Source organism: Amyelois transitella, chromosome 22 (genome assembly GCF_032362555.1).
Source record: "Amyelois transitella isolate CPQ chromosome 22, ilAmyTran1.1, whole genome shotgun sequence".
Classification (NCBI taxonomy): Eukaryota; Metazoa; Arthropoda; class Insecta; order Lepidoptera; family Pyralidae; genus Amyelois; species Amyelois transitella.
Window position 1 is genome coordinate 8,152,151 of NC_083525.1, and position 27,919 is coordinate 8,180,069.

Sequence of the window (27,919 nt, forward strand, 5' to 3'; positions counted from 1 at the left end):
AAAAATAGTCGTATTAGAACCTCCTCCTTTTTTGCAGTCGGTCAAAAATGTGATTAATTTTTACGAAAATACATTAAGCCTGGAACGAACCAAAAAACCATCGGAACAGATTGCATCATAATGTCTTTATTGCGTCCCAGATAAACGCGAGCCGATGGAACAGCGCGCTGAGAATCATGTTCTACAACTGGTAACCGGTTCGAACCTGGTGATTAGATTCCGTCTCCGGCTGCTGGATCAGTGGCGGGGCGAGGGGATCCTCGCTGGAGGCTATCGTCGTCGATGGGGGCAGACCTGGATGTAGGTGCCAAATTAATTTTATTTAGGACAGTGGAGACTGCGAGATATTAAGGAAATTGAAAAAAAAAAATTAAGAGTTATATTTTTTTTAAGTTTCATAAATCATTGTCATAAAAAAACTTAAACGTACTTACAATTATAAAGTTAGTATAAAAGTTAATAGTAAGAATATTTTGATTACCTTAGGATCACAGACGGGACATCTTGCAAAACGTTCACTAAATATGCTAACTATTTTGCATGTAATTAGAAAGTACAAAAATATATATATATATATATATAAATACCTACCTTCGTTCTCGTCCTCGTCTGCCAGCCATTTCTGTATCTCCGACTGGTACATTCTCCGCTGCAACACTTCTTTCGTGCGTGGCCTGGAGCCGATGAACGTTACCTCAACCTGAAAATTACATATATTACATATATAGATATTTATATAATCACGTCTATATCCCTTGCGGGGTAGACAGAGCCAACAGTCTTTAAAAGACTGATAGACCACGTTTAGCTGTTTGGCTTAATGATAGAATTGAGAATTACCATATTTTAGTTAAACATACATACATACATACATAAAATCACGCCTCTTTCCCGGAGGGGTAGGCAGAGACTACCTCTTTCCACTTGCCACGATCTCTGCATACTTCTTTCGCTTCGTCCACATTCATAACTCTCTTCATACAAGCTCGGCGGTTTCGGGTACTTTTGACCTGACCCTTTACCAGGACGTCCTTAATTTGATCAAGATACGTTCGTCTAGGTCTTCCCACTCCGACCTTTCCCTCCACACTCTCCTTGTATATCTGCTTAGTCAACCTGCTTTCATTCATCCTCTCCACATGACCGAACCATCTTAACATACCCTTTTCTATTCCTGTAACTACATCTTCTTTCACATCACAACATTCCCTTATCACGCTGTTCCTTATCCTGTCACTCAATTTCACACCCATCATACTCCTTAACGCTCTCATTTCCACTGCATTTATTCTGCTTTCATGCTTCTTTTGCCATACCCAACTTTCACTCCCATACATTAATGTCGGGACCAACACGCCCCTGTGCACAGCCAGTCGAGCCTTTTTGGATAGTTTCTGACTGCTCATAAAGGCATGCAAAGCTCCATTCACCATGTTCCCCGCGTTCACTCTCCTTTCAATATCACTATCATACTTGCCATCTGATGTAAACTTTGATCCTAGATATACAAACTCTTTCACTTGCTCCACTTTTTCTCCTCCAATCAAAATATTACATGCTGTCATTTCTTTCTCCATTTCAAAAACCAGTGTTTTAGTTTTACTTACGTTCACTTTCATTCCTTTCTCTTTTAAAGCTTCATGCATACAGTTTACCATCTCCTGTAACTCCTCCGCTGATGACGCCAGTATAACCTGATCGTCGGCATAGAGCAGACATTTGACGAGTAACTCATTCATCCTTAATCCACTTTTAGACTCTTTCAAATCTGTCAAACAGCTATCCATAAATAGGTTGAACAGCCACGGTGACGCAACACATCCTTGCCTAACGCCTTTCTCAATCTTAAACCACTCAGTGTGCGCTCCGTTTATCCTGACACAAGCACTCGAATCCTCATATAAGGATTTCAGTGCTCGTATTAAGAGACTGCTCACCCCATGCATAGAAAGTGCTGACCACAATTCATTCCTCTCAACTCTGTCATAGGCCTTTTCCAGATCTACGAATGTGCAATAGACTTTTTGACTCTTGGCCAAAAACTTTTCGGCTATGCACCGCAAGGAAAAGACCTGATCAGTACATCCCATTCCCTTTCGAAATCCCGCTTGAGCATCCCATATTTTGTCATCAGTTTCATTCCTGACTCTATTAATCAATACCTTAGCATACAATTTGCCGACGACGCTAAGCAGGCTTATACCACGATAATTTTTGCAGTCCAGCTGTGACCCTTTTCCTTTGTAAAGTGGCACGATAACAGCCTTACACCAATCTTTTGGTACTCGGCCGCTTCTCCAACACAAATTGAAAAGGCAGTACAACTGACTAGCTACTACGCCTTTTCCTGCTTTAAGCATCTCGACCGACACTCTATCACACCCAGCAGCCTTTCCCGCTTTCATACTCTTAAGTGCTTCCACAATTTCGAACATTTCAATTTCGCCTTCCATCTCATTCTCTTTTTCTTCGCTATAGCAGAAATCTTTCTTATTTCCTTCCTTTTTTTCAAATAAACTTTCAAAATAGTCCTTCCATATCTTTAGTACACATTCTTCTCCCTTCACAACGCTACCATCCTGGCATCTGATCCTAGTCAGCTCTCTGGTTATAGTATTTCCTCGGGCTGACCTTACGGATTTCCAGAATACTTTCAGATTTGACTGAAAGTCTTCTGATAGCCTTTTATCAAAATCCTCTTTATACTCTTCTTTCTTTCTAATCACAGCTTTCTTAACCAAATCTTTCATTTTCTTATATTCCTTACGTGCTTCATTCACATCTTCATCTATAACCTCTTGCATTCTTAAGTTAGCTTTTGCTGCTAACAAATCCAGCCATGCTTTCTTCTTTAATCGCACAAGTTCTTGCACATCTTTACTCATCCACGCATTTTTGTGATTTTTTCCTTTCCTTCTTCTACTTACACCACACACTTCAACAGCTACTTTCACAATTCTTTCTTTAAATTCCTTCCATCCATCTTCAATATCGCTCATTTCCTCTAAATCTTCAAATTCATCCTTCAGTCTATTAATATACTTCTTACCTACATCCATATCTTGCAAATTTTCTACTTTTACTCTTTCCAAAGCGCTGGTTTGCTCCCTTACCCTGTGCCGCCAGCGATTGAAGATACCCCTTATCCGGGATATCACCAGTAAATGGTCCGAGTCAATGCCAGCACCAGCATTAGTTAAATGCGGCCAAATAATGTGTAACTTTGTTCATTTGGTGTTTTATGTTAAATGGTTATATCTCCAGAAATGAAACAGCAATAGTTTATCGCGCGATAAAACTGGTGTCGCGCGTGCTATTCTACAGAGGCAAAGCCTAATGTAAAAAATTTTTCGGCATAATTATCTTTTTGCATAATCGTCATTTTGCATATTATAACATTTATGCGAAACGATAATTATGTAAGAAAAGGTACCAAAATTTGTGAGACCTAGGTCAAACTAGGTCTAACGTTACGTTAGAATTAGAGTCATTCTAGAAGACCGACATTTTTTTTTTATTTTCAATAATATTAATTTAACGCCCGATTATGATAAATGAAAATGTAAATGGGGGACACTCCATTTAACTCCACCGACATGAACTAAATCTTAAATGTGAGAAAATAAAGGTCGTGTGGCTACCAACATACTTACCAACAAGATTACCTTACCCATTACCGAGCACAACCATTACCTTCATAATATTTACCATCACAATACCAAAACATTACCAGGATATAATAGATATAATACATGTCACCAATTTGGTGAGAGAGAGATTCTCCAGGGTTTGTAGTTAGAAAATAATACTCCGTTTCAGAAGGTGAGAATGGAATGGAATGGTTTATTTACAAAATTGAGACATATTTATATACAATGGAAAAGGCAAGGACGAATCATAAATACGTAATATATATAATAGTTATATCATAAATATAATATAACTATTTACAATGGAAAAGGCAAGGACGAATCATAAATACGGAATTATTACCAATGAAGAAGAGAGATTATTTTTAACAAATCAGAAATATCGAATTATAGCCAATGGTGTGATGGTATTTACAAGTAGAAATCTATCGAAAAGTTTTTGAGGATAATAAAATTGATTTGCATAGATTTCTGAGAATTTTGCATTGCTGTCTCTTGAGTCTGGATAGCTCCGTCTCGTTTCCGCTACACGTGTCGAGGTTGAGTTTCTGTGACGCCCGGTGCGGCCGCAGGCGCGCCGAGGGCGCTACGTGCGGTGTGCACGCGATGTTTGTTGGGTGAAACTTGCTTGCGTATAAAACCGTCTTGCTGCTTGCTCCCGTCCTCTCCTCCAGCCTCCCGCTGAAGACGAAGCTCGGGATCTACAAAACCTACGTCAGATCCCGCCTCACGTACGCAGCCCAGGCGTGGTACGCCTATGTCGCGGAGACAAACAGGCAACGTCTCCGTGCACAAGAGAACCAATGTCTCCGCGACATCGTCAGGGCCCCACGGTACGTGAGGAACGCGACGATCCAGCGGGACCTCAAATGGGAGGGCCTGGACGCGTTCATCTCGCGTCTGGCCGGCGATATGTTCGGCAGGGCGGACAGGTCGGCGCACCCGCACCTTGTGGGTATCGCGCCACTCCACGCTCGCCCGCCGGACCGAAGACACTGGCCATCGCCGAGAGAAGCCATCTTCACAGCGAACACCACTGCAGGCGCCGCACCCGCGGCGCCCGTTGACCCCGCAGGAAGAGGAAGACCTCATTAGTGGCCGCCACGGCCACGCTCGTGACCTGCCTGCCGTTGCAGGCAGCGTAGACATCCGCTGAAGAGGGCCACAATCCCTGAACAGCTACCCCACATTTCCGCCTACGGCGGAAATGCAGGATGACCCACGACGACTCCCCGCCTCAGTGTGAATTTGAACTTGCGGCGTGAGGTCGCGCTCGTGATGCTCTCGCGAAGTGCAGTGTGTGCGTCGAACTCTTGAGTTGTGTTGTTTCGGACGGAGATCCGATGGACAATAATGCAGTGTGAAGAATTGGCGTGTGAAGATGCTGATGCTGCCTGGAAGAACTGCTGATGCACGATGTGTGGCATGTCCATGTGCACGCGCTGACAAACAGTTCTTTTCAGAACTAGCTTCTTCTGGTTTCTGGGCAACGAAGTCGGCATGATATTAAAGTGCTTGATTTGTTTTATTCATCTCTTATATATATATGTATTATATCTATTATATCCTGGTAATGTTTTGGTATTGTGATGGTAAATATTATGAAGGTAATGGTTGTGCTCGGTAATGGGTAAGGTAATCTTGTTGGTAAGTATGTTGGTAGCCACAGTTGATTGGAAATATAAGTCACTCACCCCTGGAGGTAGATAAGGTCTCAGCTCGTCAGCAAGATGGCCGCTGGCGCCTAACCTCTGGGCTTCCTCCCAGCTCGTGTGAACTTCCTCGTGTAATAATTTTTCCTCTGTAGAAAAACAATTCATGTATCGCGTATGTATTTTGTTTGTAATGTATGTATTTTGCAGTATGCATGTAGGTACACTTTATCCCACCACCAACTTAAAAATTTTATGTTTCGGTCAGCTGGTGACCAAATGAGGAGAATACCAAACGGCATTAAGTCCGACCTGTGTATATTTTTTGTGTGAATTAGTTTTAACATACATACATACATATGGTCACGTCTATATCCCTTGCGAGGTAGACAGAGCCAACAGTCTTGAAAAGACGAATGGCCACGTTTAGCTATTTGGCTTAACGATACAATTGAGATTCAACTAGTGTCAGGTTGCTAGCCCATCGCCGAAAAAAAATCCCAAGTTTGTAAGCTTATCCTTTAGTCGCCTTTTACGACATCCATGGAAAAGAGATGGAGTGGTCCTATTCTTTTTTGTATTGGTGCCGGGAACCACACGGCACTTTAGTTTTTAATCATTAAATATTACAACATTTCCTTAAATTCACATCGGACACAAATCATTAAATAAAGATGACTGACTTACCATCTCTTTTACTCGTACTGCGTTTGTACTGTATCCTAAAACGGAACGCCTCAAGCACGCTGGCTACCACGATGGTCAGAACCACCATAGTGAATAAGTAGAACACCTAAAAAGCAAAAAAATAAGATTAAAATGTTGGGATTATGATACATATGTTCAAAGAAGTTTGAAACGTTATACAAACTCCTTCTTGTTAGGTATGTCATTATTTATCTGTGGTGCGGCGTCCCATGCGCGCGCATCTGTCAAATACATGGCATTCGTGTCCAAGCTATTTTGTGCTTTTATTGCATAATTATTTATATATATTTATAAATATATCAGATTATCTTTAAAAAACTCTATTTTTTTAAATCTTGAAATATTACATTAAACATGATGCAAGCTAGTTGGGTTCCCTTAAACCTTCAAGGGAACATACTCAGCTATGACTTTGTTAAGTCAGCTTTCAGGTATGCCCTGAAATTTCTAATTGCTCTTCCTAACGACATTGAAAAATCCCACAAGTTCGTGTAGAAGCTAATATACCTAATTACCCACTCCTGAATCAAAACCATTGTACACTCCTGAAGCAAATACAAATATTTGTAAATTGACGTCCGACAAAAATGCTGCAGTGTAGTTTGTTCCGCCGCTTCTTCTACACATGCGCTTTGGGAGCGGTAGTACTTAGTTATAATTAGATTTAAGTGATGTGACGTCAATAAGTGATACCTTGTATCCAATTTTGAAAATAAACCTATTCTATTCTATTGAATATGGCCCATATCGTTGATTCAAAAAAGGTTTTTTTCATCAGAAAGATCCAATTCGAAGAAATGATGAAAGGAAACAAATCATCACGAGTTCACCTTGAAAAGCGTTGGTGCTTACCATGAAATATATCCTGCTGAACTGTCCAGCGACTGTCGCAAACGCATTCATCAATATAAACCAATTATTGACCACTGTCAGTTCGAACAAGGTCACCCCGCTGGTGATGATGTTCTCGAAGTTGTTCAGGTAGTAATAGCCAAGAGCCGTGGAGCCGTTCAGGGAGTATTTGTAGAAGTCTTCTACCGTCGTGTTTCTGGAATCGGTAATGATAAATACTGTAGAGAGAGTACATGTAAAGGGTGGTTATTTGGGTATGATGTGATGAACCACTTTTCTTTAGTCACTTCACCGATATATTTGTTCATGCCAGGCTGTGGGGCGCATACGACTGCTGCAGGTTAGTCACGCACGTTAGTTTGAGCGCCAACCGCACCTTAGGTCCAAGGTCAAAGCAGAAGCGAGAATGTTAACTAGAACTTAATTATTATTTTTTCCATTTAATACTTACCGTGGCGTGTAATTCCCGACATTAAGAATACAACCACACCATCCCTTTCCCATGGATATCGTAAAAGGCGACTCAGGTATAAGCTAATAAACTTAGCGTTCTTCTTTTGGGCGGTGAGCTTGCAACCTATATCGCTATTTGAATCCCAATTCCAACTTTTAGTCATACAACTGACCGTGGCTTTTCAGTGTTTATGAGACTATTGGCTCTGTCTACTCGCTGCCGTGGTATAACTAAAATGCCGTTATCTGACATCAGGATTTACACCTTTTTTACCAGTAAAATAAGAAAAAAATCTCTTTCGATCTGTATATACGACTTTTTGGTACCTTTAAGTCATAAATAATCCGTTCTCATTGATGAATGGCATCAGTAAAAATTTTTTACCGCAGTTTTTGACGTTTTACTTAAAACAAGGATTTGGCAGATAACGGCATTTTAGTTATGACAGGGCAGCTCGTAAGGGAGAAATACGTGATTATATACATGTAAATATGTTACAACTTACACACAACAGTTCTTGAGATCATAAGACGAGAACAGTTCCATGCCGATTATGGCGAAGAAGAAGTACATGACGAGCATGACGCAGCCGGCGGAAGACATCAGTGGAGACAGCAGCACTAGCGTTCCGAACACGTCGCGGTACCGCTTCTTCAGTTTGTAGAGGCGCATTAGTCTAGAAGAGAAATATACATACATACATACATATAATCACGTCTATATCCCTTGCGGGGTAGACAGAGCCAACAGTCTTTTAAAGACTGATAGGCCACGTTCAGCTATTTGGCTTTAAGATAGAATTGAGATTCAAATAGTGACAGGTTGCTAGCCCATCGCTTTAAAAAAAACCCAAGTATGTAAGCCTATCCCTTAGTCGCCTTTTACGACATCCATGGGAAAGAGATGGAGTGGTCCCATTCTTTTTTGTATTGGTGCCGGGAACCACACGGCAGAAGAGAAATATTTTTGTTATTATTCTTCCTCATCTACTTCTTCATACATCTGGCTTTAGTCCCGGTTGCATCCTCGCCTCTCGGGAGGCCGGGGTATGCCTTTGACCTAACCTATCTTAGCTTGTGTGATTCAGGTTTTTACACGAAGGGACTTCCATCTAACCTCCGAAACCTTTGCAGGTAAACCTAACCCGTATTGGATCTATGGTTCATCATCCAGTTGTCTGAATGTGCAGGTTTCCTGCTGTTGTTGTTTTCCCTCGCCGTAAGAGCATCGGTTAGTATTCAAACTAATGTGCATTACTTTGAAAATAGTCATTGGTACATACCACGTCTTTTTTTGGGAGACATTGCATTAGCGATAAGTCCGCCTTTGTAGTCTCTGCGAGTTAGAATTTCTTCCTCATTTAATTATGTATTACCTTTTAAATTCACAACTTACCTTAGCGGCCTAAATATGACGACAATGAAGAGTTTAGGCGCTATGCTGAGTAGAACAGCTCCCATCAGAGCCAGCAACGTGACGCTTAAATCGAAGACGTTCCACCCACTCTCCAGGTAAGCGGCGAGGCCTAACGCCATGATACGAAGAACTGCTTCCAGTAAGAACACTAAAGGAAAAATAAATTTTAAAACACACCATTTTACAGGCAGAATACGAAGTTGGTTTTCAACAAAGCATCAGATTTTCAACTGGTGCAACAAATTTGCCCTATCCCTTAGTCCTTTTGCGACATACAAGAGCAAGAGAAGAGAAAATGAACACATCACAATTCCACAGAGATTTTCTAGGGTTGGTTTGGTACCCCTTTAGACTTACTACGGACAAGCATTTTTTAACAAGCTGACTTCTACTTATACTCATGGTGCGAGAACCAAACTGCGTTTATTCCATGACTATAAACAGTTAAAATGACTATTTTTGTTTTCAACATACGGAGAAAAAAGACAACTTACATGTGAGGAACAGCCAGGTATCCCAAGAAGCACAGAGCAGCCTCGCACTGGCTTGGAGATCGCCAGCCGCTTCACAGACTCGCAACACCATGGACACGCCATTACCAACTATGAGGGCATCTGGAATATAAAATTTTTTTCATATAAACATTTATCCGTAACTTTTAATCTATTTAAATCCATGAAATTCCGAAATACCTTCTCTTAAGTACATACATACATACATATCATAGGTCACGTCTATATCCCTTGCGGGGTAGACAGAGCCAACAGTCTTGAAAAGACTGAATGGCCACGTTCAGCTGTTTGGCTTAATGATAGAATTGAGATTCAACTAGTGACAGGTTGCTAGCCCATCGCCTAAAAAATAATCCCAACTTTGTAAGCCTATCCCTTAGTCGCCTTTTACGACATCCATGGGAAAGAGATGGAGTGGTCCTATTCTTTTTTGTATTGGTGCCGGAAACCACACGGCACCAATACAAAAGTTATAGATCATAAGTCTTAAGTTCATATAAGAAATTAATTACAGTGCCATAAATATGCAATTGCAACATCCGTCCAAACTTAAAAAATGGTTATAAGAAACAATTTAATTTGATGATTGTACAACTTTTTTTAACATAATCATAGTTTTGTATATTTGTATATCATACGATGATTAGACAAAAAAAATTTATGCCGTCTGCAAATTAGATCATAAAATTTATGAGACCCAACACGGGCCCAGTTTATTGAAATTATAGCTCATTAATTACTTAAACGGCTGTTCGTACCAACATTCAGCAAATTGTAAAAAAAAAAAACAATATACACACTATACAAGGAGAGTGTGGAGGGAAAGGTCGGAGTGGGAAGACCTAGACGAACGTATCTTGATCAAATTAAGGACGTCCTGTTAAAGGGTCAGGTCAAAAGTTCCCGAAAACGCCGAGCTTGTATGAAGAGAGTTATGAATGTGGATGAAGCGAAGGAAGTATGCAGAGATCGTGGCAAGTGGAAAGAGATAGTCTCTGCCTACCCCTCCGGGAAAGAGGCGTGATTTTATGTATGTATGTATGTACACACTTACAAATCAAGTACTCGAAATAAGGCCACCTCACTGCCGCGGCGGCCGCTCTCCCCAGCGGCTCGAGCGGCGAGGCGGCGTACCACGGCGCGCGCGCATGCTGCCCGCACCAGCGCAGCGCGAACACGTCGAACACGCTCGCGAACTCCGCGCGCTCCAGCCCGCCGCTGCCCGATTGGTTTAGGTGCTTGAACATCAGGTACACGTCTAGACCACCTGTAATTTAGATGTTGATGTGTATTCGTTTCTTTTTTTTTTTTTGGATCAAATATACCGTTTAAAAATTGATCTTAATTTAGTGCTATAGAAAGATTTAAGAACTTAAGATAAGTTATGCGAATCGATTATTATGCCAAAAGTTTCAAATTTGCGAATTCCGTGCTATGGAATTCGTAAATATGAAACTTTTGGCATAATAATCGATTCGCATAACTTATCTTAAGTACTTAAATCTTTCTCAAAACGATGGTTATGGAAAAAATGAATGTATGTATGTGAATAATGGAAATAATGCCAGTGCCACGTTATTGTTTATTTTAGTTTTTAGTTCTCGCAGAAAACCAGCGTTATGCTTTAGCCGCGACACATTCATAAACGTGGACCATTTCGGTGCATATTTTATCAATAATTTCATTTCATACATACATACATAAAATCACGCCTCTTTCCCGGAGGGGTAGGCAGAGACTACCTCTTTCCACTTGCCACGATCTCTGCATATTTCCTTCGCTTCATCCACATTCATAACTCTCTTCATGCAAGCTCGGCGGTTTAATTTTATTTAATGGTCTTTATAATTAGTTTTAAATGTATATACCTACCAAATTAACAATTTTCCATTCTTTCTTTCTTTCTAATAATTATGTATTTAATTAAAATTAATGGAACCCTATGATAAGACAACGTACTGTAATGAGGCGCATAATGCCTCATAAGCCCGACGAAATGCCGCAACTTCACTTGTCTTGGAGCCCTACGGGACACTAGCAGACGGAAGGCGTGTCTCGCGGCTCTCCTCCTGTGTAGCAAAAGAGCTCGGCACTTCTCTCTCTCAATGCGAGTGAATGTCTCGTATACGACGGCCAACATCTGGAAAAGTTACAATAATACATACATAAAATCACGCCTCTTTCCCGGAGGGGTAGGCAGAGACTACCTCTTTCCACTTGCCACGATCTCTGCATACTTCCTTCGCTTCATCCACATTCATAACTCTCTTCGTGCAAGCTCGGCGGTTTCGGGTACTTTTGACATGACCCTTTACCATGACGTCCTTAATTTGATCAAAATACGTTCGTCTAGGTAAAAGTTACAATAATAAATTAATAGATATTTATTTATCTCAACACAGATTTACATTTTGTCCTTCAAAGTAAGTATAGGGAAAGTAATAATAGAAATTGTGAGAGAATGGTGTCTGAGGTAGGTTTAGAAAAACCTGGAATACAGATCACCACGTGTCACAGCAAAGTACGAGTAGTGAAAAAGGATAACATGAATTAGTGAAATAATGTGCCAAATAAATAAAACCTAGAAGAGAAGATAAGAAATTTTAGAATTACTTTACAGTAAACAAAAAACAAGAAAGAAGATGATACCAATCGGAAAATTAATGATGAATTTTAAGACCATGATAGTAACACAGCGTATCCCGACCAACTACTTTCTATCAATTCAAAAAATCAGTTTGATTTTAACTACCCTCCAACCTTTAAGCCTAGTAACATTAAAATAATAAATATAAAATATACTCACTAAGTTCATCAACACATATAGAACTGTGATGATGTAGAGAATGAAGAACAACGCGTACCACTTCGACTTGGCGTAAGACGGCATCATAACGTCAGGAAAACTGAAATTGAAAACTTTATTATAATAATTGTTACCAACGTGAGCTAATGCTATTATATTCTTCTATTAACGCTGTCTGGCAGAAATTCTAAAGAAATCATGTATAAAACTCGATATCAAATATTAATTTAATCGATTACGAAATGTGACTATATGTACATAAGTACACTACTTCCATTATGAAAGAAAAAGAAAAGAAATTCGTAGGCCCTTAGTGCTTGTAGTATTACAAAAAGTTACTAATATACTACCATTTACATAATACGTAGGTAGGTTTTTCACGTTTTGACCTCCTCTATTTTTAAAAGTTGGTTAATAAAGAAATTAATAAATCATGGAAAAGAGTACTTACATCCATATTTATAGGTACTTACTTCGCCGTGGTAAGCAGGACGAACATGCTGACAAATGAATCGCTAATTGTCCTAAAATGTCCATTGTCTATATGCTCAGAGAACAGATAATATCCTAACAAGGAGTACGTAGCAACGAAAAACATTAATAAACCTGAAACAAAAAATATTTTTTGTTTATTTTGGGTCCCATAAATTTTAAATATGACATAATTTGAGGACTGCATATTTTTGGCATAATCATATACCGTCATAGATATTAAAAGTTATGCGAAATGATGATTATGCTAAAAAAACGTCATGCAGTCTTTGCAACTGACATAGATATTAACAAATAATAAGAACGTCAAAAATTCCGACCATCAATATGTTCACACACATAAATGGCGGTGTCATGCTTTCTCTAGCGGACCAGTAATGAGAAAAAGAGAGAAAGAGTTTTCTAACCTAACATATCAATAATAGGCGGCAAAGACTGCAGTATTTGTCTTATAAACCGGCGGACGCCCCCAAAATGTCGTGTGTCCACCAGGAATATGGGGCGGAGCGCCCGCGTCACCCTGAAGTGCGAAGACTGCCGGCACAGCACCACAACGGCTTCTAACAGCATTATTAGCAGTGTTATACCCTGGAAAATAAATAAATATTTTTTTTTGGCCAGGTTCTGCTACTACCTATCTTCCGAGACTAGTCATATCTACCCGTTAGGTATACACAACCTGTTGCCAGGGAACCTATATTTAATAACGAATTAATGTAAAATACTTTTATAATCGTTTAAATAACTCGGGTTAATTAGTCAAAACAGTAGGACCAAGATAACAATGATTCGTACAGTCAGCAAAACCATACAATGAGAAAATGTTTAAAAAAGCAAATTATAATTTTCATTAGTTCCAAATGTCTTGTTTTCATGCCTCCAACACTGGAATAAGGAATCGGACAAGATCAGGAAAAATCCTAGCTAGAAGTGGATAAAGATGATAACGAGCCAATGGACTTTGAACTGAGAAAGTAGAAGTTATAACGAATTAATGTAAAATACTTTTTTGTTTAAACATATCTTAATACGGTATTGACGCAGTTAGAAAATAAACTGAGAAGTCTACTTAGAGCTACTTACCTTGATCATAGTTCTTTTATGTTTGAGTATGGTGCTCCACCCTATCCATTTTAACTTGAGGTGAAGTTCCACTCCTATGATGGAGAGTGCTAGTAACTCTATCGTGCCGTGTGCCCAAACTGGAAGCTAAATTAAAAAAAAATCTATCAATTACCTACTTTTTTCTAATTTTATAAATAACGTCTAATTTAATAAATAACGTGTGGTTCCCGGCACCAATACAAAAAAGAATAGGACCACTCCATCTCTTTCCCATGGATGTCGTAAAAGGCGACTAAGGGATAGGTTTATAAAATTGCGATCCTTTTTTTAGGCGATGGGCTAGCAACCTGTCACTATTTGGATCTCAATTCCATCATTAAGCCGAGCAGCTGAACGTGGCCATTCAGTCTTTTCGGGACTATTGGCTCTGTCTACCTCGTAAGGGATATAGACGTGACTATATGTATGTATGTATGTATAAATAACGTGCACATGTTATGCTAACACGGGTATATACTCCGCGGGATACAGATGTGTAAGGACTACATGTTGACAAAAGCGGAAAATTTTGTGTCAACAATCATATTTTGTGTCTATATAAACTATGAATCGTTGAAAAATATCTTACACATTCAATTGCAATGAAAATAATTATTATGTTGTTTTTGTATTATGAAATATTCTATTTATCTTTTTTACGATCTATCATTCGTATTTGCGTCTAGATCTAAGTAGATTAAGTATAAATTTATGATTATCAAATTTGCCGAAAGTAAAATCTAAATAGTTACCTCAAAAGCAGGCACAGCCGGATCCTCGGTGAATGCCAAGAGAATAAGCACTAAGGAAGCAAGCAGGTCCAACCCGTGGTACCAAGGATTGTGGACCCTCAGGTAAGCGGGTAATTCTTCTGGACTGGAGGGGTGAGAGTCGAATTTTTCATTATTTTGACCTTCCTAGAAAATGTAAATACTTGGTAAGTATAAAGCATACAATAATCATCAATTCGCATAGGTAATATTTTTTGGCATAATTATCGTTTCGCATAAACTTTCTAATGTAAAACGTTATGCGACATTTTGTTATGCCAAAAATATGGGAAACCATGATATTGACTTTAAACTTTATGGGGCCCAATATGGAACCCATAGAACAAAATAACTAAAAGTTTATTTTATTAGGGACTGCTGATACAGCGTTCTTGGAAAATAAAAATATATTGTAACTAGCTGTTGCCCGCGACTTCGTCCGCGTAAATTTTGAGTTGAATCTTGATCATTCAGTCAGATACAGACAGACAGACAAAAATGTTAAAAAAAAATTCACTTATATTTATATGTTGTAGATAGCTGTCGTACAATGATAAATGACTTTGAATTTTAAATTTCGTAACTTATTTATAGGCAAACTCATGCTTTGAGTTCATTCAAATATCGATAACTTTTTTTTTAGTGAACCGATTTTGATGAAACAAACTTTAAATGTTCTTCTGAGTTAAAACAAAGCAATTGGTGAAAGTTTGTAGCAAATCGGTTCAGTACTTTCGGAGATAATCGTGATCATACATACAGACAGACAAGAAATAAAAAAAAATTTTTTTTGCTTTCTATTATTCATTCTAAGTGTTCCTCTATCCATTTCAGTCAAAAATACTAAATGTACAGACAAAATATTTTTACTGTTTTATTATATGTATAGATTATATGTATAGATATAGATAAATATACGTCACAAAACTCACATAATATACTCGTAGGTCACATATATACCTACTGATAAAGTCATTACTGGATATTCTTTTCTTAACGAGTTAGTTTGCATTGACGTTAATATATACTTAGTTTCAATTTGTCAATGTTTCATGCGTTTCATAAATACTTAAGTTAAAAAAAGACCGTTTATCAAATCTTTGTGTGTTAACAAGTCTCAATTCTATCATTAAGCCATAGCTGTACGTAGTCTGCGAGACTTTTCGTGACTGTAGAGTCTGTCTACCCTCAAAAGATAGAGACGTGATAAAAAATATCGTGTAGTTTCCAATGCTTTAGATTAGTACCGCTCCATCTCTTTCCATGCAAAGGGAAAATTTACAGGATAGCAGCTTTTACCATGGTCGTAACCCAATAATGGTAAAAGCTGCTATTCCTTTACTCGCGTGCCTACATTCTTCCCGGATTCTTTGACGGCCTCTGTGGCGCAGCGGTAGTCTGTGTCCTTGTCTGTGACACCGTAGGTCCCGGGTTCGAATCCCGGCCAGGGCATGGTGAGAAAAGAACTATTTCTGATTAGCCTGGGTCTTGGATGTTTATCTATATAAGTATTTATTATAAAATATAGTATCGTTGAGTTAGTATCTCGTAACACTAGTCTCGAACTTACATCGAGGCTAACTCAATTTGTGTAATTTGTCGAGTATATATTTATTATTATAATTATTTATTATGCAAAGGCTGCGGAGGTCAGGCAGGAGCCGCTCTGTGTAAACCTAACTTATCCTAGCCAGGCTTACGATCAAGAGGCAAACCCTGGGCTTCTCTCCAGAGAGGTGAGGATATAACCTGGATTAATTCCAGGAGGAAGAAGTGGTCACTCATAATTGGCATTCGTTTTAATACCGGCTTTCTAATCCCACTCTGTAAATAATTTTATGTTGGAATGCCGCTGATGACACTATGACCCTAGTTACATATTCATAAAAAAAAGAATATAACTAGATATGTTGTGATAAAGTGGGAAGACCTAGACGAACGTATCTTGATCAAATTAAGGACGTCCTGGTAAAGGGTCAGGTCAAAAGTACCCGAAACCGCCGAGCTTGCATGAAGAGAGTTATGAATGTGGATGAAGCGAAGGAAGTATGTCGAGATCGTGGCAAGTGGATAGAGGTAGTCTCTGCCTACCGCTCCGGGAAAGAGGCGTGATTTTATGTATGTATGTTGTGTCTCTACCTCTAAATATATAGCAGCCTCGTGGTAATTCATCTCCCAATGCTCGTCTTCTGACATGTGGAGTCCAGTGTGGAGGGAAGACCTGCTTCCCATGTCCAGAGTTCCTGTGTCTCCCGCCCCATCGCCGGTTCTTGCATCTGTAAGAACATTTAAAATAATAACTATTACCTCAATATAACGCCTTCATAATTTTCGATTTGGCGATTTCCTTAATTTTAAACGTCGAGACTTAAACTGCCGTGTGGTTCCCGGCACCAATACAAAAAAGAATAGGACCACTCCATCTCGTTGCCATGGATGTCAGTTTTCAAGACTGGTGGCTCTGTCTACCCCGCAAGAGATATAGACGTGACCATATGTATGTATGTAAACGTTAAAATATAACTGTCCATGCAACGGAAGGCTCTCGCCCCGAGCGATCAGTGAAAACGCATTTATAAGCCATGCATAATGATAAGGCCACTTCCATTATTCTATCAACTTATTTTTGTTCTCATACCCCATCAAGTGAACAATTAAAGATTCAATAAGTCTTTTAATAATATCGCTTTAACTTAATTTCCATTGTCTCGCACAAATAAACAAATTAATAATTTTATGTTGTTTATTGATACCTAAGATCACGACTTTTTCTCGAAAGAAAAGACCACAATCTTTACACTTGCCACGTCTGATATTGATGATAGATACTTTTGCCGCTTCTTACACATTTGTAACTCTCTTCGCAGCTGAGCGTTATTTATTCATGTTACTAGAAGTTCTTTCATTACGCCAAACAGCTGAACGTGGACTATCAATCTTTTCAAGACTGTTGGCTCTGTCTACACCGCAAGGGATATAGACGTGATTGTATGTATGTATTAGAAGTTCAATTATAAACCACATTACCTATAAACCTTTCAAAAGACACGTACGCGCTCACAGGTAAAACAGACTTAAATGCCGGTAATACTTTATTAAAATTAATTATTTTATCCATTGTAATTAATGCATAGCAGAACACACGACAAGCTAGCGTTCACGAGACACTGACGGGTTAATTAGTCAAAAAGTAGGACCAAGATAACAATGATTCGTACAGTCAGCAAAAGCATACGATGAGAAAATGTTTAAAAAAGCAAATTATAATTTTCATTAGTCCCAAATGTCTTGTTTTCATGCCTCCAACATTGGAATTAGGAATCGGACAGGATCAGGAAAAATCCTAGCTAGAAGTGGATAAAGATGATTACGAGCCAATGGACTTTGAACTGAGAAAGTAGAAGTTCGAACAATTTGGAGGTAAATGTAAGATTTATCTGAGAAATACCGCAAAAAAATGAGTGAATGCTACATACAATCACGACATGCGTAATGCTTAAAATAATAAAATTAAAAAAAATATACATGTTATTCTTCAAAATATGATTCTTTTTCTGCTATCCGTATTTTAACGTCACCTATCAAAAAATAAATATTTGCATACAGTTTTATGATCTCGCTCTGATTCATGCTAGCTGCCGTCAAAAAAAGTAGTTTTAATTATATTAAGATACCGAAAAACTATTCCAATTAATTGATTTGTAAGCTAGAAAAATTCGACTAGCAGAGACTACCTTGTGGCATGAAGTCCACCTGTTGTACATTTTGAAAATGATCTACGTACATTATAATCATGTCTTTATCCCTTACGGGATCGACAGAGTCGAACAGTCTCGAAAAGACTGAAACAAGGAGGTTGCTAGCTCAATGCTTAAAAATAAGAATCCCAATCTCTTGATTGTTATGAATATGTTTATGTCACGTCACTTTTGTTGTGCGACATCACTAGTCGAATAAAGATGGCGTCCTAACCGGGCTGAGGGCTAGGCTAGCCATCTCTCGCGGCAGACTTTTGTATTACTTATGTTCATTCAATAAACTCAAGTTTACCTAATTAAAGTCTTATTATTTATATGAATCCAAGACCAAAACTTTGATTGACATTACAATCTGCCCTGAAAGGGAATCAGGTGGTGCATACTGTTATTTCTTCGCTGATAGACAAGCATAGAAGCTTAAAATAATATTTCAAGGTATTCGTAATTTGTATCAAACGGATATTCTATTGTATTGTTAGAGATAAGATTAGATACGTTATCATGAGTGCATGTGAATGAATTACGACACGTACTGAGTAAATAAAATCGGAAGTTATATTTATTGGGGCTTGTAAAGATTTTATTTATTTAACTATATTATATAATAAGTGCATTCATTTATTATATTGTCAAGAAATAATAAAAAAAGAGATAAAGAGAAAGATATTTAAATAAATAAATATATACGGGACAAATTACGCAGATTGAGTTAGCCTCGAAGTAAGTTCGAGACTTGTGTTACGAGATACTAACTCAACGATACTATTTTTTATAATAAATACTTATATAGATAAACATCCAAAACGCAGACCAATCAGAAAAAGTTATTTTCTCATCATGCCCTGGCCGGGATTCGAACCCGGGACCTCCGGTGTCACAGACAAGCGCACTACCGCTGCGCCACAGAGGCTTTGTTTGTATATGTGGTTTCCGGCGAAAATCCTTGTTATTTGTTAATGAGAATCACCAGTGCCGTGTGGTTCCCGGCACCAATATAAAGAAGAAACGGACCACTCCATCTCTTTCCCAAGGATGTCGTTAAAGGTGATTAAGGGCTAGGTTTATAAACTTGGGATTCTACTTTTAGGCGATGGGCTAGCAACCTGTCACTATTTGTATCTCAATTGTATCATTAAGCTTATCAGCTCAACGTAGTCTATCAGTCTTTCAAGATTGCTGGGCTCTGTCTACACTCCAAGGGATGTTGACGTGATTATATGTATGTATGTATGTACAGTCAAGTTTTATCACCAGCCAACAATGTAACCATTGTATTGTTGATATAATGAGTAAATTAGAGGCACATTGCCCGATGAAAATGCCGTGGGAAATTAATACACAGACTATATACCTACCTACTTATTATGAGGATATAAACACAAACTATACTAATATTATAAAGCTATTGTTTGTTTAAACGCGCTCATCTCAGGAGTGGAGTGGTCCTATTCTTTTTTTCTATCGGTGCTGGGAACCATACGGCCAAAAAAAGGAATTAAAATTTTCGGAAAAATACATACTTACATACATAATACTTACATAAAATCACGCTTCTTTCCCGGAAAAATAATAGTACTTAATTTGCTAGGATAGTCTGTATGCCCACCCAGAGAGCTTATTTTGCTTTTATTGAGAAAAAAGGGGTAACTACTTAATATACTTAAATTAGAGTACACAAAGCAACTGCATTCTGACCTCCGTTACCCCATTAAAACCCGATACTTAATCCTTTTTTAATCATAATTATAATTGATGAAAACCTTATCCTTCCTACAACAATGATGCGAATAGAAAAGTGCATTAGTCGCCTCCTACGATACCCACGAGAAAGAGATAAAATGGTCATGTTTTTAAATGATAAGAACCACACGGCCCGCCTGCTAAGGTAAACAGGTTAAAAATAGATGCCTAGTCTAGATAGAAATATAGTGATTTAACTTGACTGGGTCATCATTGATTAATATAAACAATTAAACATAGATATATATTGTTTATATATTATAATTGAGGACGAGACTATAAGAGAATTATCTATACTAATATTATAAAGCTGAAGAGTTTGTTTGAACGCGCTACTCTCAGGAACTACTGGTTAAATTGAAAAATTATTTTTGTGTTGAATAGACCATTTATTGAGAAAGGCTTTAGGCTATATAACATCACGCTGCAACTATTAGAAGCGAAGAAGTAATGGAAAATGTGAAAAACACTGTGAAAAGTATTCATCCTTGAGGGCTTCAATGATGCCCAAAAAAATTAATTCACGGGGCGAAGTCACGGGCGCAGCTAGTTATGAAATAAATATGATGCTCTGTTAATTTCTAATTACCTAACTACTAACACATATTAGTGAATATTCACTTAAAATCGTAAAATGTTAAAAACGTTTTTGTCCAATTTTTATGCGATGTTATTATACTATATACCTAATTATAAATTATTTAGTTTAATTCATATTTTTTTATGAAAAATTTTATTATTGTTATGAAATCCACAAACTTAACGACCTGGTTATTTTGTAGGGTACTAAAAATTCTACTGCCTCTCGCTCGTGCCATCTCACTACATGTTTAAAAAATTAGTTATAACCGCATGTAAAATTTATAATTAATGTAAAATTTTTTTTTCCGTGTTGTTCCCGGCACCAATACAAAAAAGAATAGGACCACTCCATCTCTTTCCCATGGATGTCGTAAAAGGCGACTAAGGGATAGGCTGACAAAGTTGGGATTCTTTTTTAGGCGATGGGCTAGCAACCTGTCACTAGTTGAATCTCAATTCTATCATTAAGCCAAATAGCTGAACGTGGCCATTCAGTCTTTTCAAGACTGTTGGCTCTGTCTACCCCGCAAGGGATATAGACGTGACCATATGTATGTATGTATGTATGTAAAATTTATACACGCCGAGTTCTTCCATAAAGATCTTTCTGTATGTATCTATAATATCAAAAAGTGTTTAGTACTCACATGATTTGAATTTGTACCATTGTCCTCTGACAGAAAGATACACTTTATCGTAAACGCTGTTAACGCCATACATTTTTTATTTGTCACTAACATCTCAATACAGACATCGTTATCAAAGTTTGAAGCCAAAAATGGTGTTCTCAACAATTGGTATTTTTGTGACATTTTATTATTTTTTTTGCTCAAAATGTAGGTAGTCTCAATTCCTGGGGATCACTTTCTTGTTTTTTTTTTCAGAGTGGTGAGGATGCAACCGGGACTATAGCCAGGAAGAAGATGAGAAGACTTTCTTGTTTTTTTTTATTTTTAATATTTTTTTTTTAACTGCGTGTATCAACTCCCTCCGCGTTACACATCACTTCCCTTTTTCACCGTATCTTTGAATTTTCCGCTAAATGCTAGCCTTATGTTCATACAAAATGGTACACATCAAGAAAATTAATATAATTATTACATAAATACACATAAAAATCTGTCCGCGGTGTAGCCTTTTCACATTTAGAATAAAACGGGTGGGTACGGAAGTACGGTTGTTAGCTGATAAGTTCAAAAATAAAAATCCATACTTCCGTTAACACGCTGATAATTTGGCGTTAAAAAATATACACATTTTGTTCACCTGACTGTTATTCGACAATACAATTAAATTAAGCACTTTCGTAAAGCAGCATTATAAAAAACATTCAAAAATATGCACATAACGAAGCACCTCGGTGCGCTGATGTGACAACCGTTTAACAAATGCATGTGAAGTGATTTTTAAGCGCATTTTATTGATATATAACTACGCACAGTTTTAAGTCCTTTAATCTATTTTGAAAGCAGTACAAATTTGAATAAGTTCCGTGTGGTTCCCGGCACCAATACAAAAAAGAATAGGACCACTCCATCTCTTTCCTATGAATGTCGTAAAAGGCGACTAAGGGATAAGCTTACAAACTTGGGATTCCTTTTTAGGCTAGCAACCTGTCACTATTTGAATCTTAATTCTATCATTAAGCCAAATAGCTGAACGTGGTCATTCAAACTTTTCAAGACTATTGGCTCTGTCTACCCCGCAAGGGATATAGACGTGATGTATGTAGTATGGAAAGAGAAGAATCCAACAAGAAGACATTCAGTTAATCACGAACGGACAAACACAGTAGCGAATTTGTTTTATATGTAGTGATACCGATTTGAATTGCGTCATTTGGTCGCGGTCATGGAACATCGGCGTGACGAAGCCACAAAATTTCTAAATTTAGTCTTCAGTAAGTACCTAGTATAGATCAGAAATCAGTACATTGGAAACTATTGAAGAATATTCCAATATTTTACAAATACTACATACATACATACATAAAAATCACGCCTCTTTCCCGGAGGGGTAGGCAGAGACTACCTCTTTCCACTAGCCACGATCTCTGCATACTTCCTTAGCTTCATCCACATTCATAACTCTCTTCATGCAAGCTCGGCGTTTTCGGGTACTTTTGACCTGACCCTTTACCAGGACGTCCTTAATTTGATCAAGATACGTTCGTCTAGGTCTTCCCACTCCGACCTTGCCCTCAACACTCCTTGTATATCTGCTTAGTCAACCTACTTTCATTCATCCTCTCCACATGATCGAACCATCTTAACATACCCTTTTCTATTCCTGTAACTACATCTTCTTTCACATCACAACATTCCCTTATCACGCTGTTCCTTATCCGGTCACTCAATTTCACACTCATCATGCTCCTTAACGTTCTCATTTCCACTGCATTTATTCTGCTTTCGTGCTTCTTTTGCCATACCCAACTTTCACTCCCATACATTAATGTCGGGACCAACTATTGAAGAATATTCCAATATTTTACAAATACTGAATATTATAAATAATACCTACAATGTTTTTGACTCCTGGCCTGGACGATAGCACATCTTTGATATTTTAAGATAATATTGAAAAGAGATAGGTACTACTACGGTCTAAAATTGTAGTTTTAAGGTAGGCCTTTCGTTGTAGGCTTCGCTTCCGTGGATCCTTCATTATCAGAAACATTCCATAACATCTTAGTCACAATCGGACTCTTCCCATGGAAAACGCGGTCGGGACTAATTTAATTCCATATATTTAACATACTTATATAATCACGTCTTATCCCTTACGGGATAGTCGGAGCCAAGTCTCGAAAAAATTAAAGGCCAAGTTTAGCTGTATATGGCCTTAAATTGAAATAATATGAACTGATAATAAAAATGTAAAAGGTGGCTTATAGAGGAGGATGGTATGGAAAATGCCGTTAGCAAAACAATGGCGGACTAATACATTGCTAATTATTATGTATTTAGAATAACGCATTATATTCAATATCTCTCGACTCTCGAAGCAGGTCGTCATTGAGCTAACAAGTAAAAGCTATTTCAGAATGTTAATAACAAATACGTAAGTAAATGATTTAAAAATGGAATGAAAATGTCCTCACTTTTTCACTGATCCCGAAAGTGAGTAAAATTGGTTTGTTATCATTGAATTTTTTCTGTAATGCTCTTTATTATTGTATTTAAATGGTAATAAATAACGAATTCAAAATAATAGTCTTAAATTAGATAGATACCTATTCATTATACTAATTAAGAATATTTTGACCATTGCTTAACAGACGTTCGGCGTTTGCATTGTCAATTGATTTATAAAAAGAAGCAACTAAAGAAATTATTTATTGGAGCAAATAAAGTTTATTATAAGTTTTACTCTCGTATTTAATCAACATTATACGGATTAAGCTAATCGGTAATTACGAGGTTTCTGCAAAATTAACGAACAATTTGTTCCGGCGGATACCGTACACTCATTAATACCAAACTACATTGTTTGGTGGTCAACGAGTGGAAAGGAAACATGACCTTAAAGTTTAAAGGGCTATACTTCATTTGCTACTATAATTTGAGTCTGGCCTATGAAATAATTCGACGATATAATTCTTTATCTCGGGATTTGGACATCTGTCCCGCCATCAACCATGGCTATAACGCGCTGCTAAGCGTTTGTTCTCTAACAGCGCATCCTTGACTCCTACATTTATATAGTCACGTTTATATACCTACCCTTGCGAGGTAGACAGAGAGCATAAAGTCTCGAAAAGACTGAAAGGTCACGTTCAGCTGTATCGCTTCATGATGGAATTGAAATTCCTTTTGACATTCCACGTTTACAAGCCTATACCTTAGTCGCTTTTTACGACATCCAAGGGAAAGATATGGAGTGGTTCTACATTAAAGAAACCACACGGCAATCGACAAAATCCTTGACTTCCTACAAAATCCCTATAGCGTCCCTTTTTTTTTTTCTCTACAGGAAACCACGCCGCCGCGGCCATCAGAATTAAGTAGCCGGCACAGCAATCATATAGGTTTATGGGTAAGGCCGTAAATTTTGCCACTATTTGAAAAAAAAATATGTCCCACATTTTGACTGCATATATAAAAGACTAATGCTAGTAATTTGTTACTAAGGTACTCATAATATATTTTGTAGCTCTTATCTCTACATAATTTAATTTCAAAAGTTCAAACACTTCAATACTTTAACTTCTAGAGTGTGTTCAACTTGGCCAGTCCTCCAAATTTTGCAAAAATCGCGTTGTCTTTTTTATCATCCAAATACTAGAGAACTACAAAACTCGTAGTATATTTATTGAATGTCAAGTTTACAAGAACTTAACCTACAGAACGCAAAACTAAGCAGCCAATTAATAATATGAGATTATTTAAAATAAGTAGATTTAATTTTTTTATCGCAATTTAAATGTTTGTCCCCGTATTTTTGCTTATATGTTACAATTTTGTATGTTACCACAATTTCACCTCTAATTAAGGTAAAACATTTTGGTAATATTTTGTATCGATACTGGCAACACTTAAGTGTCCATGGACAAAAAGAAAAAAAAAAACCATTTTGTTTACTGTGGTGGGTTTGACAAAAAGTGAGTGCAGGTGTGTGTCGTCATTCGGGATTTATTCGATTTCAAAGGTAAAGAATTGGTTTATTACTCCTATTTTCATGTGAAAGTATTATTTAGTGAATAAGTTATGCAGGAGCCGTGTTTTGTTTTAAATTTAGCTCGAATGATCGAGTTATGGTAAATTATAACCAAAAAAATCTTGCTTCTGCGTTACTTCTAGGTTACTGCTATGTTATCGGTAACATTGATTGTATGTTACGTAACGTTTAAGTGTTGTAAGGATTCGTACATAGACTCGTGCAATAGGCTACGACTCATTTAATTTCATATATTAAATAAGTATTTCCTGTAGTTAATGGCTTAGGAAAACAAAATATTATTATTATTTTAATCATTAAAAGTGCAAGATGAATTTTGAAATCCAATTTATAAAATGTGTTTTTTATAGAAGGAAGCGAGCAGAACGATGAAGAACTTGGCAGCACGGTTAGAGAGAATAATGAAAATGAAGGGAATTATTTAAGTTTCAACATAAAAGATTCGTTATGGTTAGATAATTTGAAAGAAAAACGTGGAAGTATTATATTGGATTTGTTGAGATCATAGAATTTAAAAATGACGAAACATATTACAAAATAATTTTTTTTTTAAATGTTAAGATTTCAAATAATTCTGTAAAATTCTTAGTGCAAAGAAAGTTAGATCTTGATTCTGTGACCACAATTTCTATAGTAAAAAAGATAAATTTGATTCAGTTAGAGACAGATTCAAAAGAATATTATCTGCAAAATGATGAAGATACTGTATTTTTTATTTAAATATTTTAAATCATTTGTTAGTTGACATAAGTAAAAGTGGTTACCTAGTTCCTTTTTTGTGATTTTATTGATTAATTAGTACACATTGTGTTTTAAGTACCTATTTAATGAATAGACATTTTAGAAGATTTCATTGTTTTTTATTTGCTTCTTCTTTTTCTTAGTCGTATTCCTCATGGCTGAGAAGTCGTGATCATTATATGGATTTCAATGAAACACACACAACGACTTTCTTGACAATATTAATAGAGTGGTTTGCCATTGCCTTCTCCATTTCACACACTAACTGATAAATAATCGACTAATGTGACTTCCTCACGATGTTTTCCTTCACCGGAAGCAAGTGGTGGTCATGAAAAGTACTAAACGTAAGTCAGATTAGCATACAAACTCATGTGGCTCGAGTAGGATTCGAACCCGGGACATTTCGATCACCAGGCGGACGTCTTAACCACTAGACCACCACCGCTTCATTTCATTTATATGCTTAGTTCTTACATAAGGTTAATAGATACCCTGGCCCGTACGCCCGTACATACATTTTGTTTTGGAACATTGCATTAACTTCGTTTGTGTTTCTCAGAATACATTTGCTTCTCCAATTCCTATGGAATTGTGCTTGCCATTACAATCGTACGTTAGTATAATTTTCAGTACTTTACGAAAATATTATGAAATTTGAAAAAAGAAAATTAATAAAAAAAAGAGGCAGTACTTCTGAACTCGACCTTACACTCTTTACTCGTTACTTTCGTGTTACTTATACGTTACCATAACATAGAAGTATCTATGTTACTCTATGTTACTAAGTGGCAAAATCTACGGCCTTACCCTTATACTGGTTGAGAAACCAGTGAGAATTGGTTCGATTCGATGATACCATGATCTTGAGTAACAAAACGTGAAATTAATAGAACTGTTTATGTAGGAATTAAATTTGTTACCATCGTGCTCGTGGCAGATTAAATGAGAATCTACTCGAGAGAATGAATGTGGGTAGATTAACGAAAGGTCCTATTTATAAGGCAGAACTAACTCAAAAATAGGACAGGGCCGGCCTCGTCGAACTTTGAGGGACATTTCTGAAGTCTGCTAAAAGGGAAATATTAGGAGTAAGTACCTTCTCGTTATCATCGAGAATGTATGAAATTTTCTCTGAAGAGATAATTAGAGATTTGTCTATTTCCTCCTGGATCGTAGCCTACCTGACCTTTTCTTCAGGAAACAGGCATTAATTCACTGCTAGACTGCGTACCTTATGCTCTTGGTGATATTAAATTATTCAAGATTCAAGTGTCGTTAGAGTTGGGCAGGTAGGTAGGTACCTGTGTGGGCAATGACTCACTGCCTTGGTCTACCCACTTGTTATTCTTCAAATCTCGAATTGAAATAAATACAGCTGACAAGAACTTAATGTGATAGGAAGTAGATATATGTACAAATTATAAATCTAGGTCTGTGCAGTTTTAGCATGCAATCTATGCAAATAAAATATTACACATGCATAAGGCTCCTAAGATTCTACGGAAGCTTCAAGCTCTAATGCGGGCTATGAAATTTAGGTCGCACTGTAACTGTTTTGTTTATGTTATAGGTAGGTTAGTGCTTGCTTCAGAGTGACTCATCCATAGGCTGCGTCATTTATCCGATTAAGGAATTAGATGAAGACCTAAACGATCTTTGAGTAGCATATGGATAACAGACCCTTTGGCTAAGGACAGGTGATAAATTAAAACAAATGGAAATGAATTAAAAATGTATTGTTAATTACATCAAAAGCGTACAGTTTTGCTGCTACAGTGCATGGAATAATTTTAGCTTCTGGTTTACTTGAGACGTTTGAGCCGTAATTGTTGATGCTGGTGTTTGCGAAATCATCACTGAACCTTTTGTAACCGTCAGTCGGCGTAGACGGGCTCCTCAAAGAAGCCATTTTTCAACACTGATTTTTCAAGGATTTTTCTCTTAAGTAATTTGACAGATTTGATTTTACAATGACATTTCCACAGATAAAAAATATTGG

The 27,919-nt window shown here is 37.4% G+C and overlaps 1 protein-coding gene and 1 long non-coding RNA gene across 4 annotated transcripts; one reads left to right on the forward strand and one right to left on the reverse strand.

Moving 5' to 3' along the window:
- Positions 1-22: 22 nt before the first annotated feature.
- Positions 23-27,889, reverse strand: LOC106138539 (two pore calcium channel protein 1). Of its 3 annotated transcripts, none has more exons than XM_060950631.1 (17): positions 27,727-27,889; positions 16,556-16,692; positions 14,399-14,563; positions 13,626-13,751; positions 12,950-13,130; positions 12,524-12,656; positions 12,051-12,150; positions 11,204-11,384; positions 10,299-10,511; positions 9,227-9,346; positions 8,712-8,880; positions 7,822-7,992; positions 6,863-7,058; positions 5,990-6,095; positions 5,345-5,451; positions 592-700; positions 23-294 (listed from the first exon to the last, which is right to left on the reverse strand). In XM_060950631.1, the coding sequence occupies exons 1-17, from the start codon at positions 27,827-27,829 to the stop codon at positions 182-184; spliced, it is 2,430 nt and encodes an 809-aa protein (XP_060806614.1). In that variant the 5' UTR covers positions 27,830-27,889; the 3' UTR covers positions 23-181. The 3 variants fall into 3 exon arrangements, with proteins under 3 accessions (XP_060806614.1, XP_060806616.1, XP_060806615.1); XM_060950633.1 differs by lacking the exon at positions 27,727-27,889 and adding an exon at positions 21,144-21,248; XM_060950632.1 differs by lacking the exon at positions 27,727-27,889 and adding an exon at positions 17,444-17,572.
- LOC132903183 (uncharacterized) lies at positions 24,538-26,027 on the forward strand. The gene is made up of 2 exons (XR_009657343.1): positions 24,538-25,146; positions 25,527-26,027. It is a non-coding gene; the product is annotated as an uncharacterized LOC132903183 (long non-coding RNA).
- Positions 27,890-27,919: the final 30 nt, after the last annotated feature.

Coding starts and splice junctions, on each gene's coding strand:
- LOC106138539 (XM_060950631.1), bottom strand. CDS start 27,829: ATGGCTTCTTTGAGGAGCCCGTCTACGCCGACTGACGGTTACAAAAGG. Junction 9,347..10,298: donor TTATTTCGAGTACTTGATTT/GTAAGTGTGTAC, acceptor TTTATATTCCAG/ATGCCCTCATAGTTGGTAAT. Junction 8,881..9,226: donor TACCTGGCTGTTCCTCACAT/GTAAGTTGTCTT, acceptor TTTTTCCTTTAG/TGTTCTTACTGGAAGCAGTT.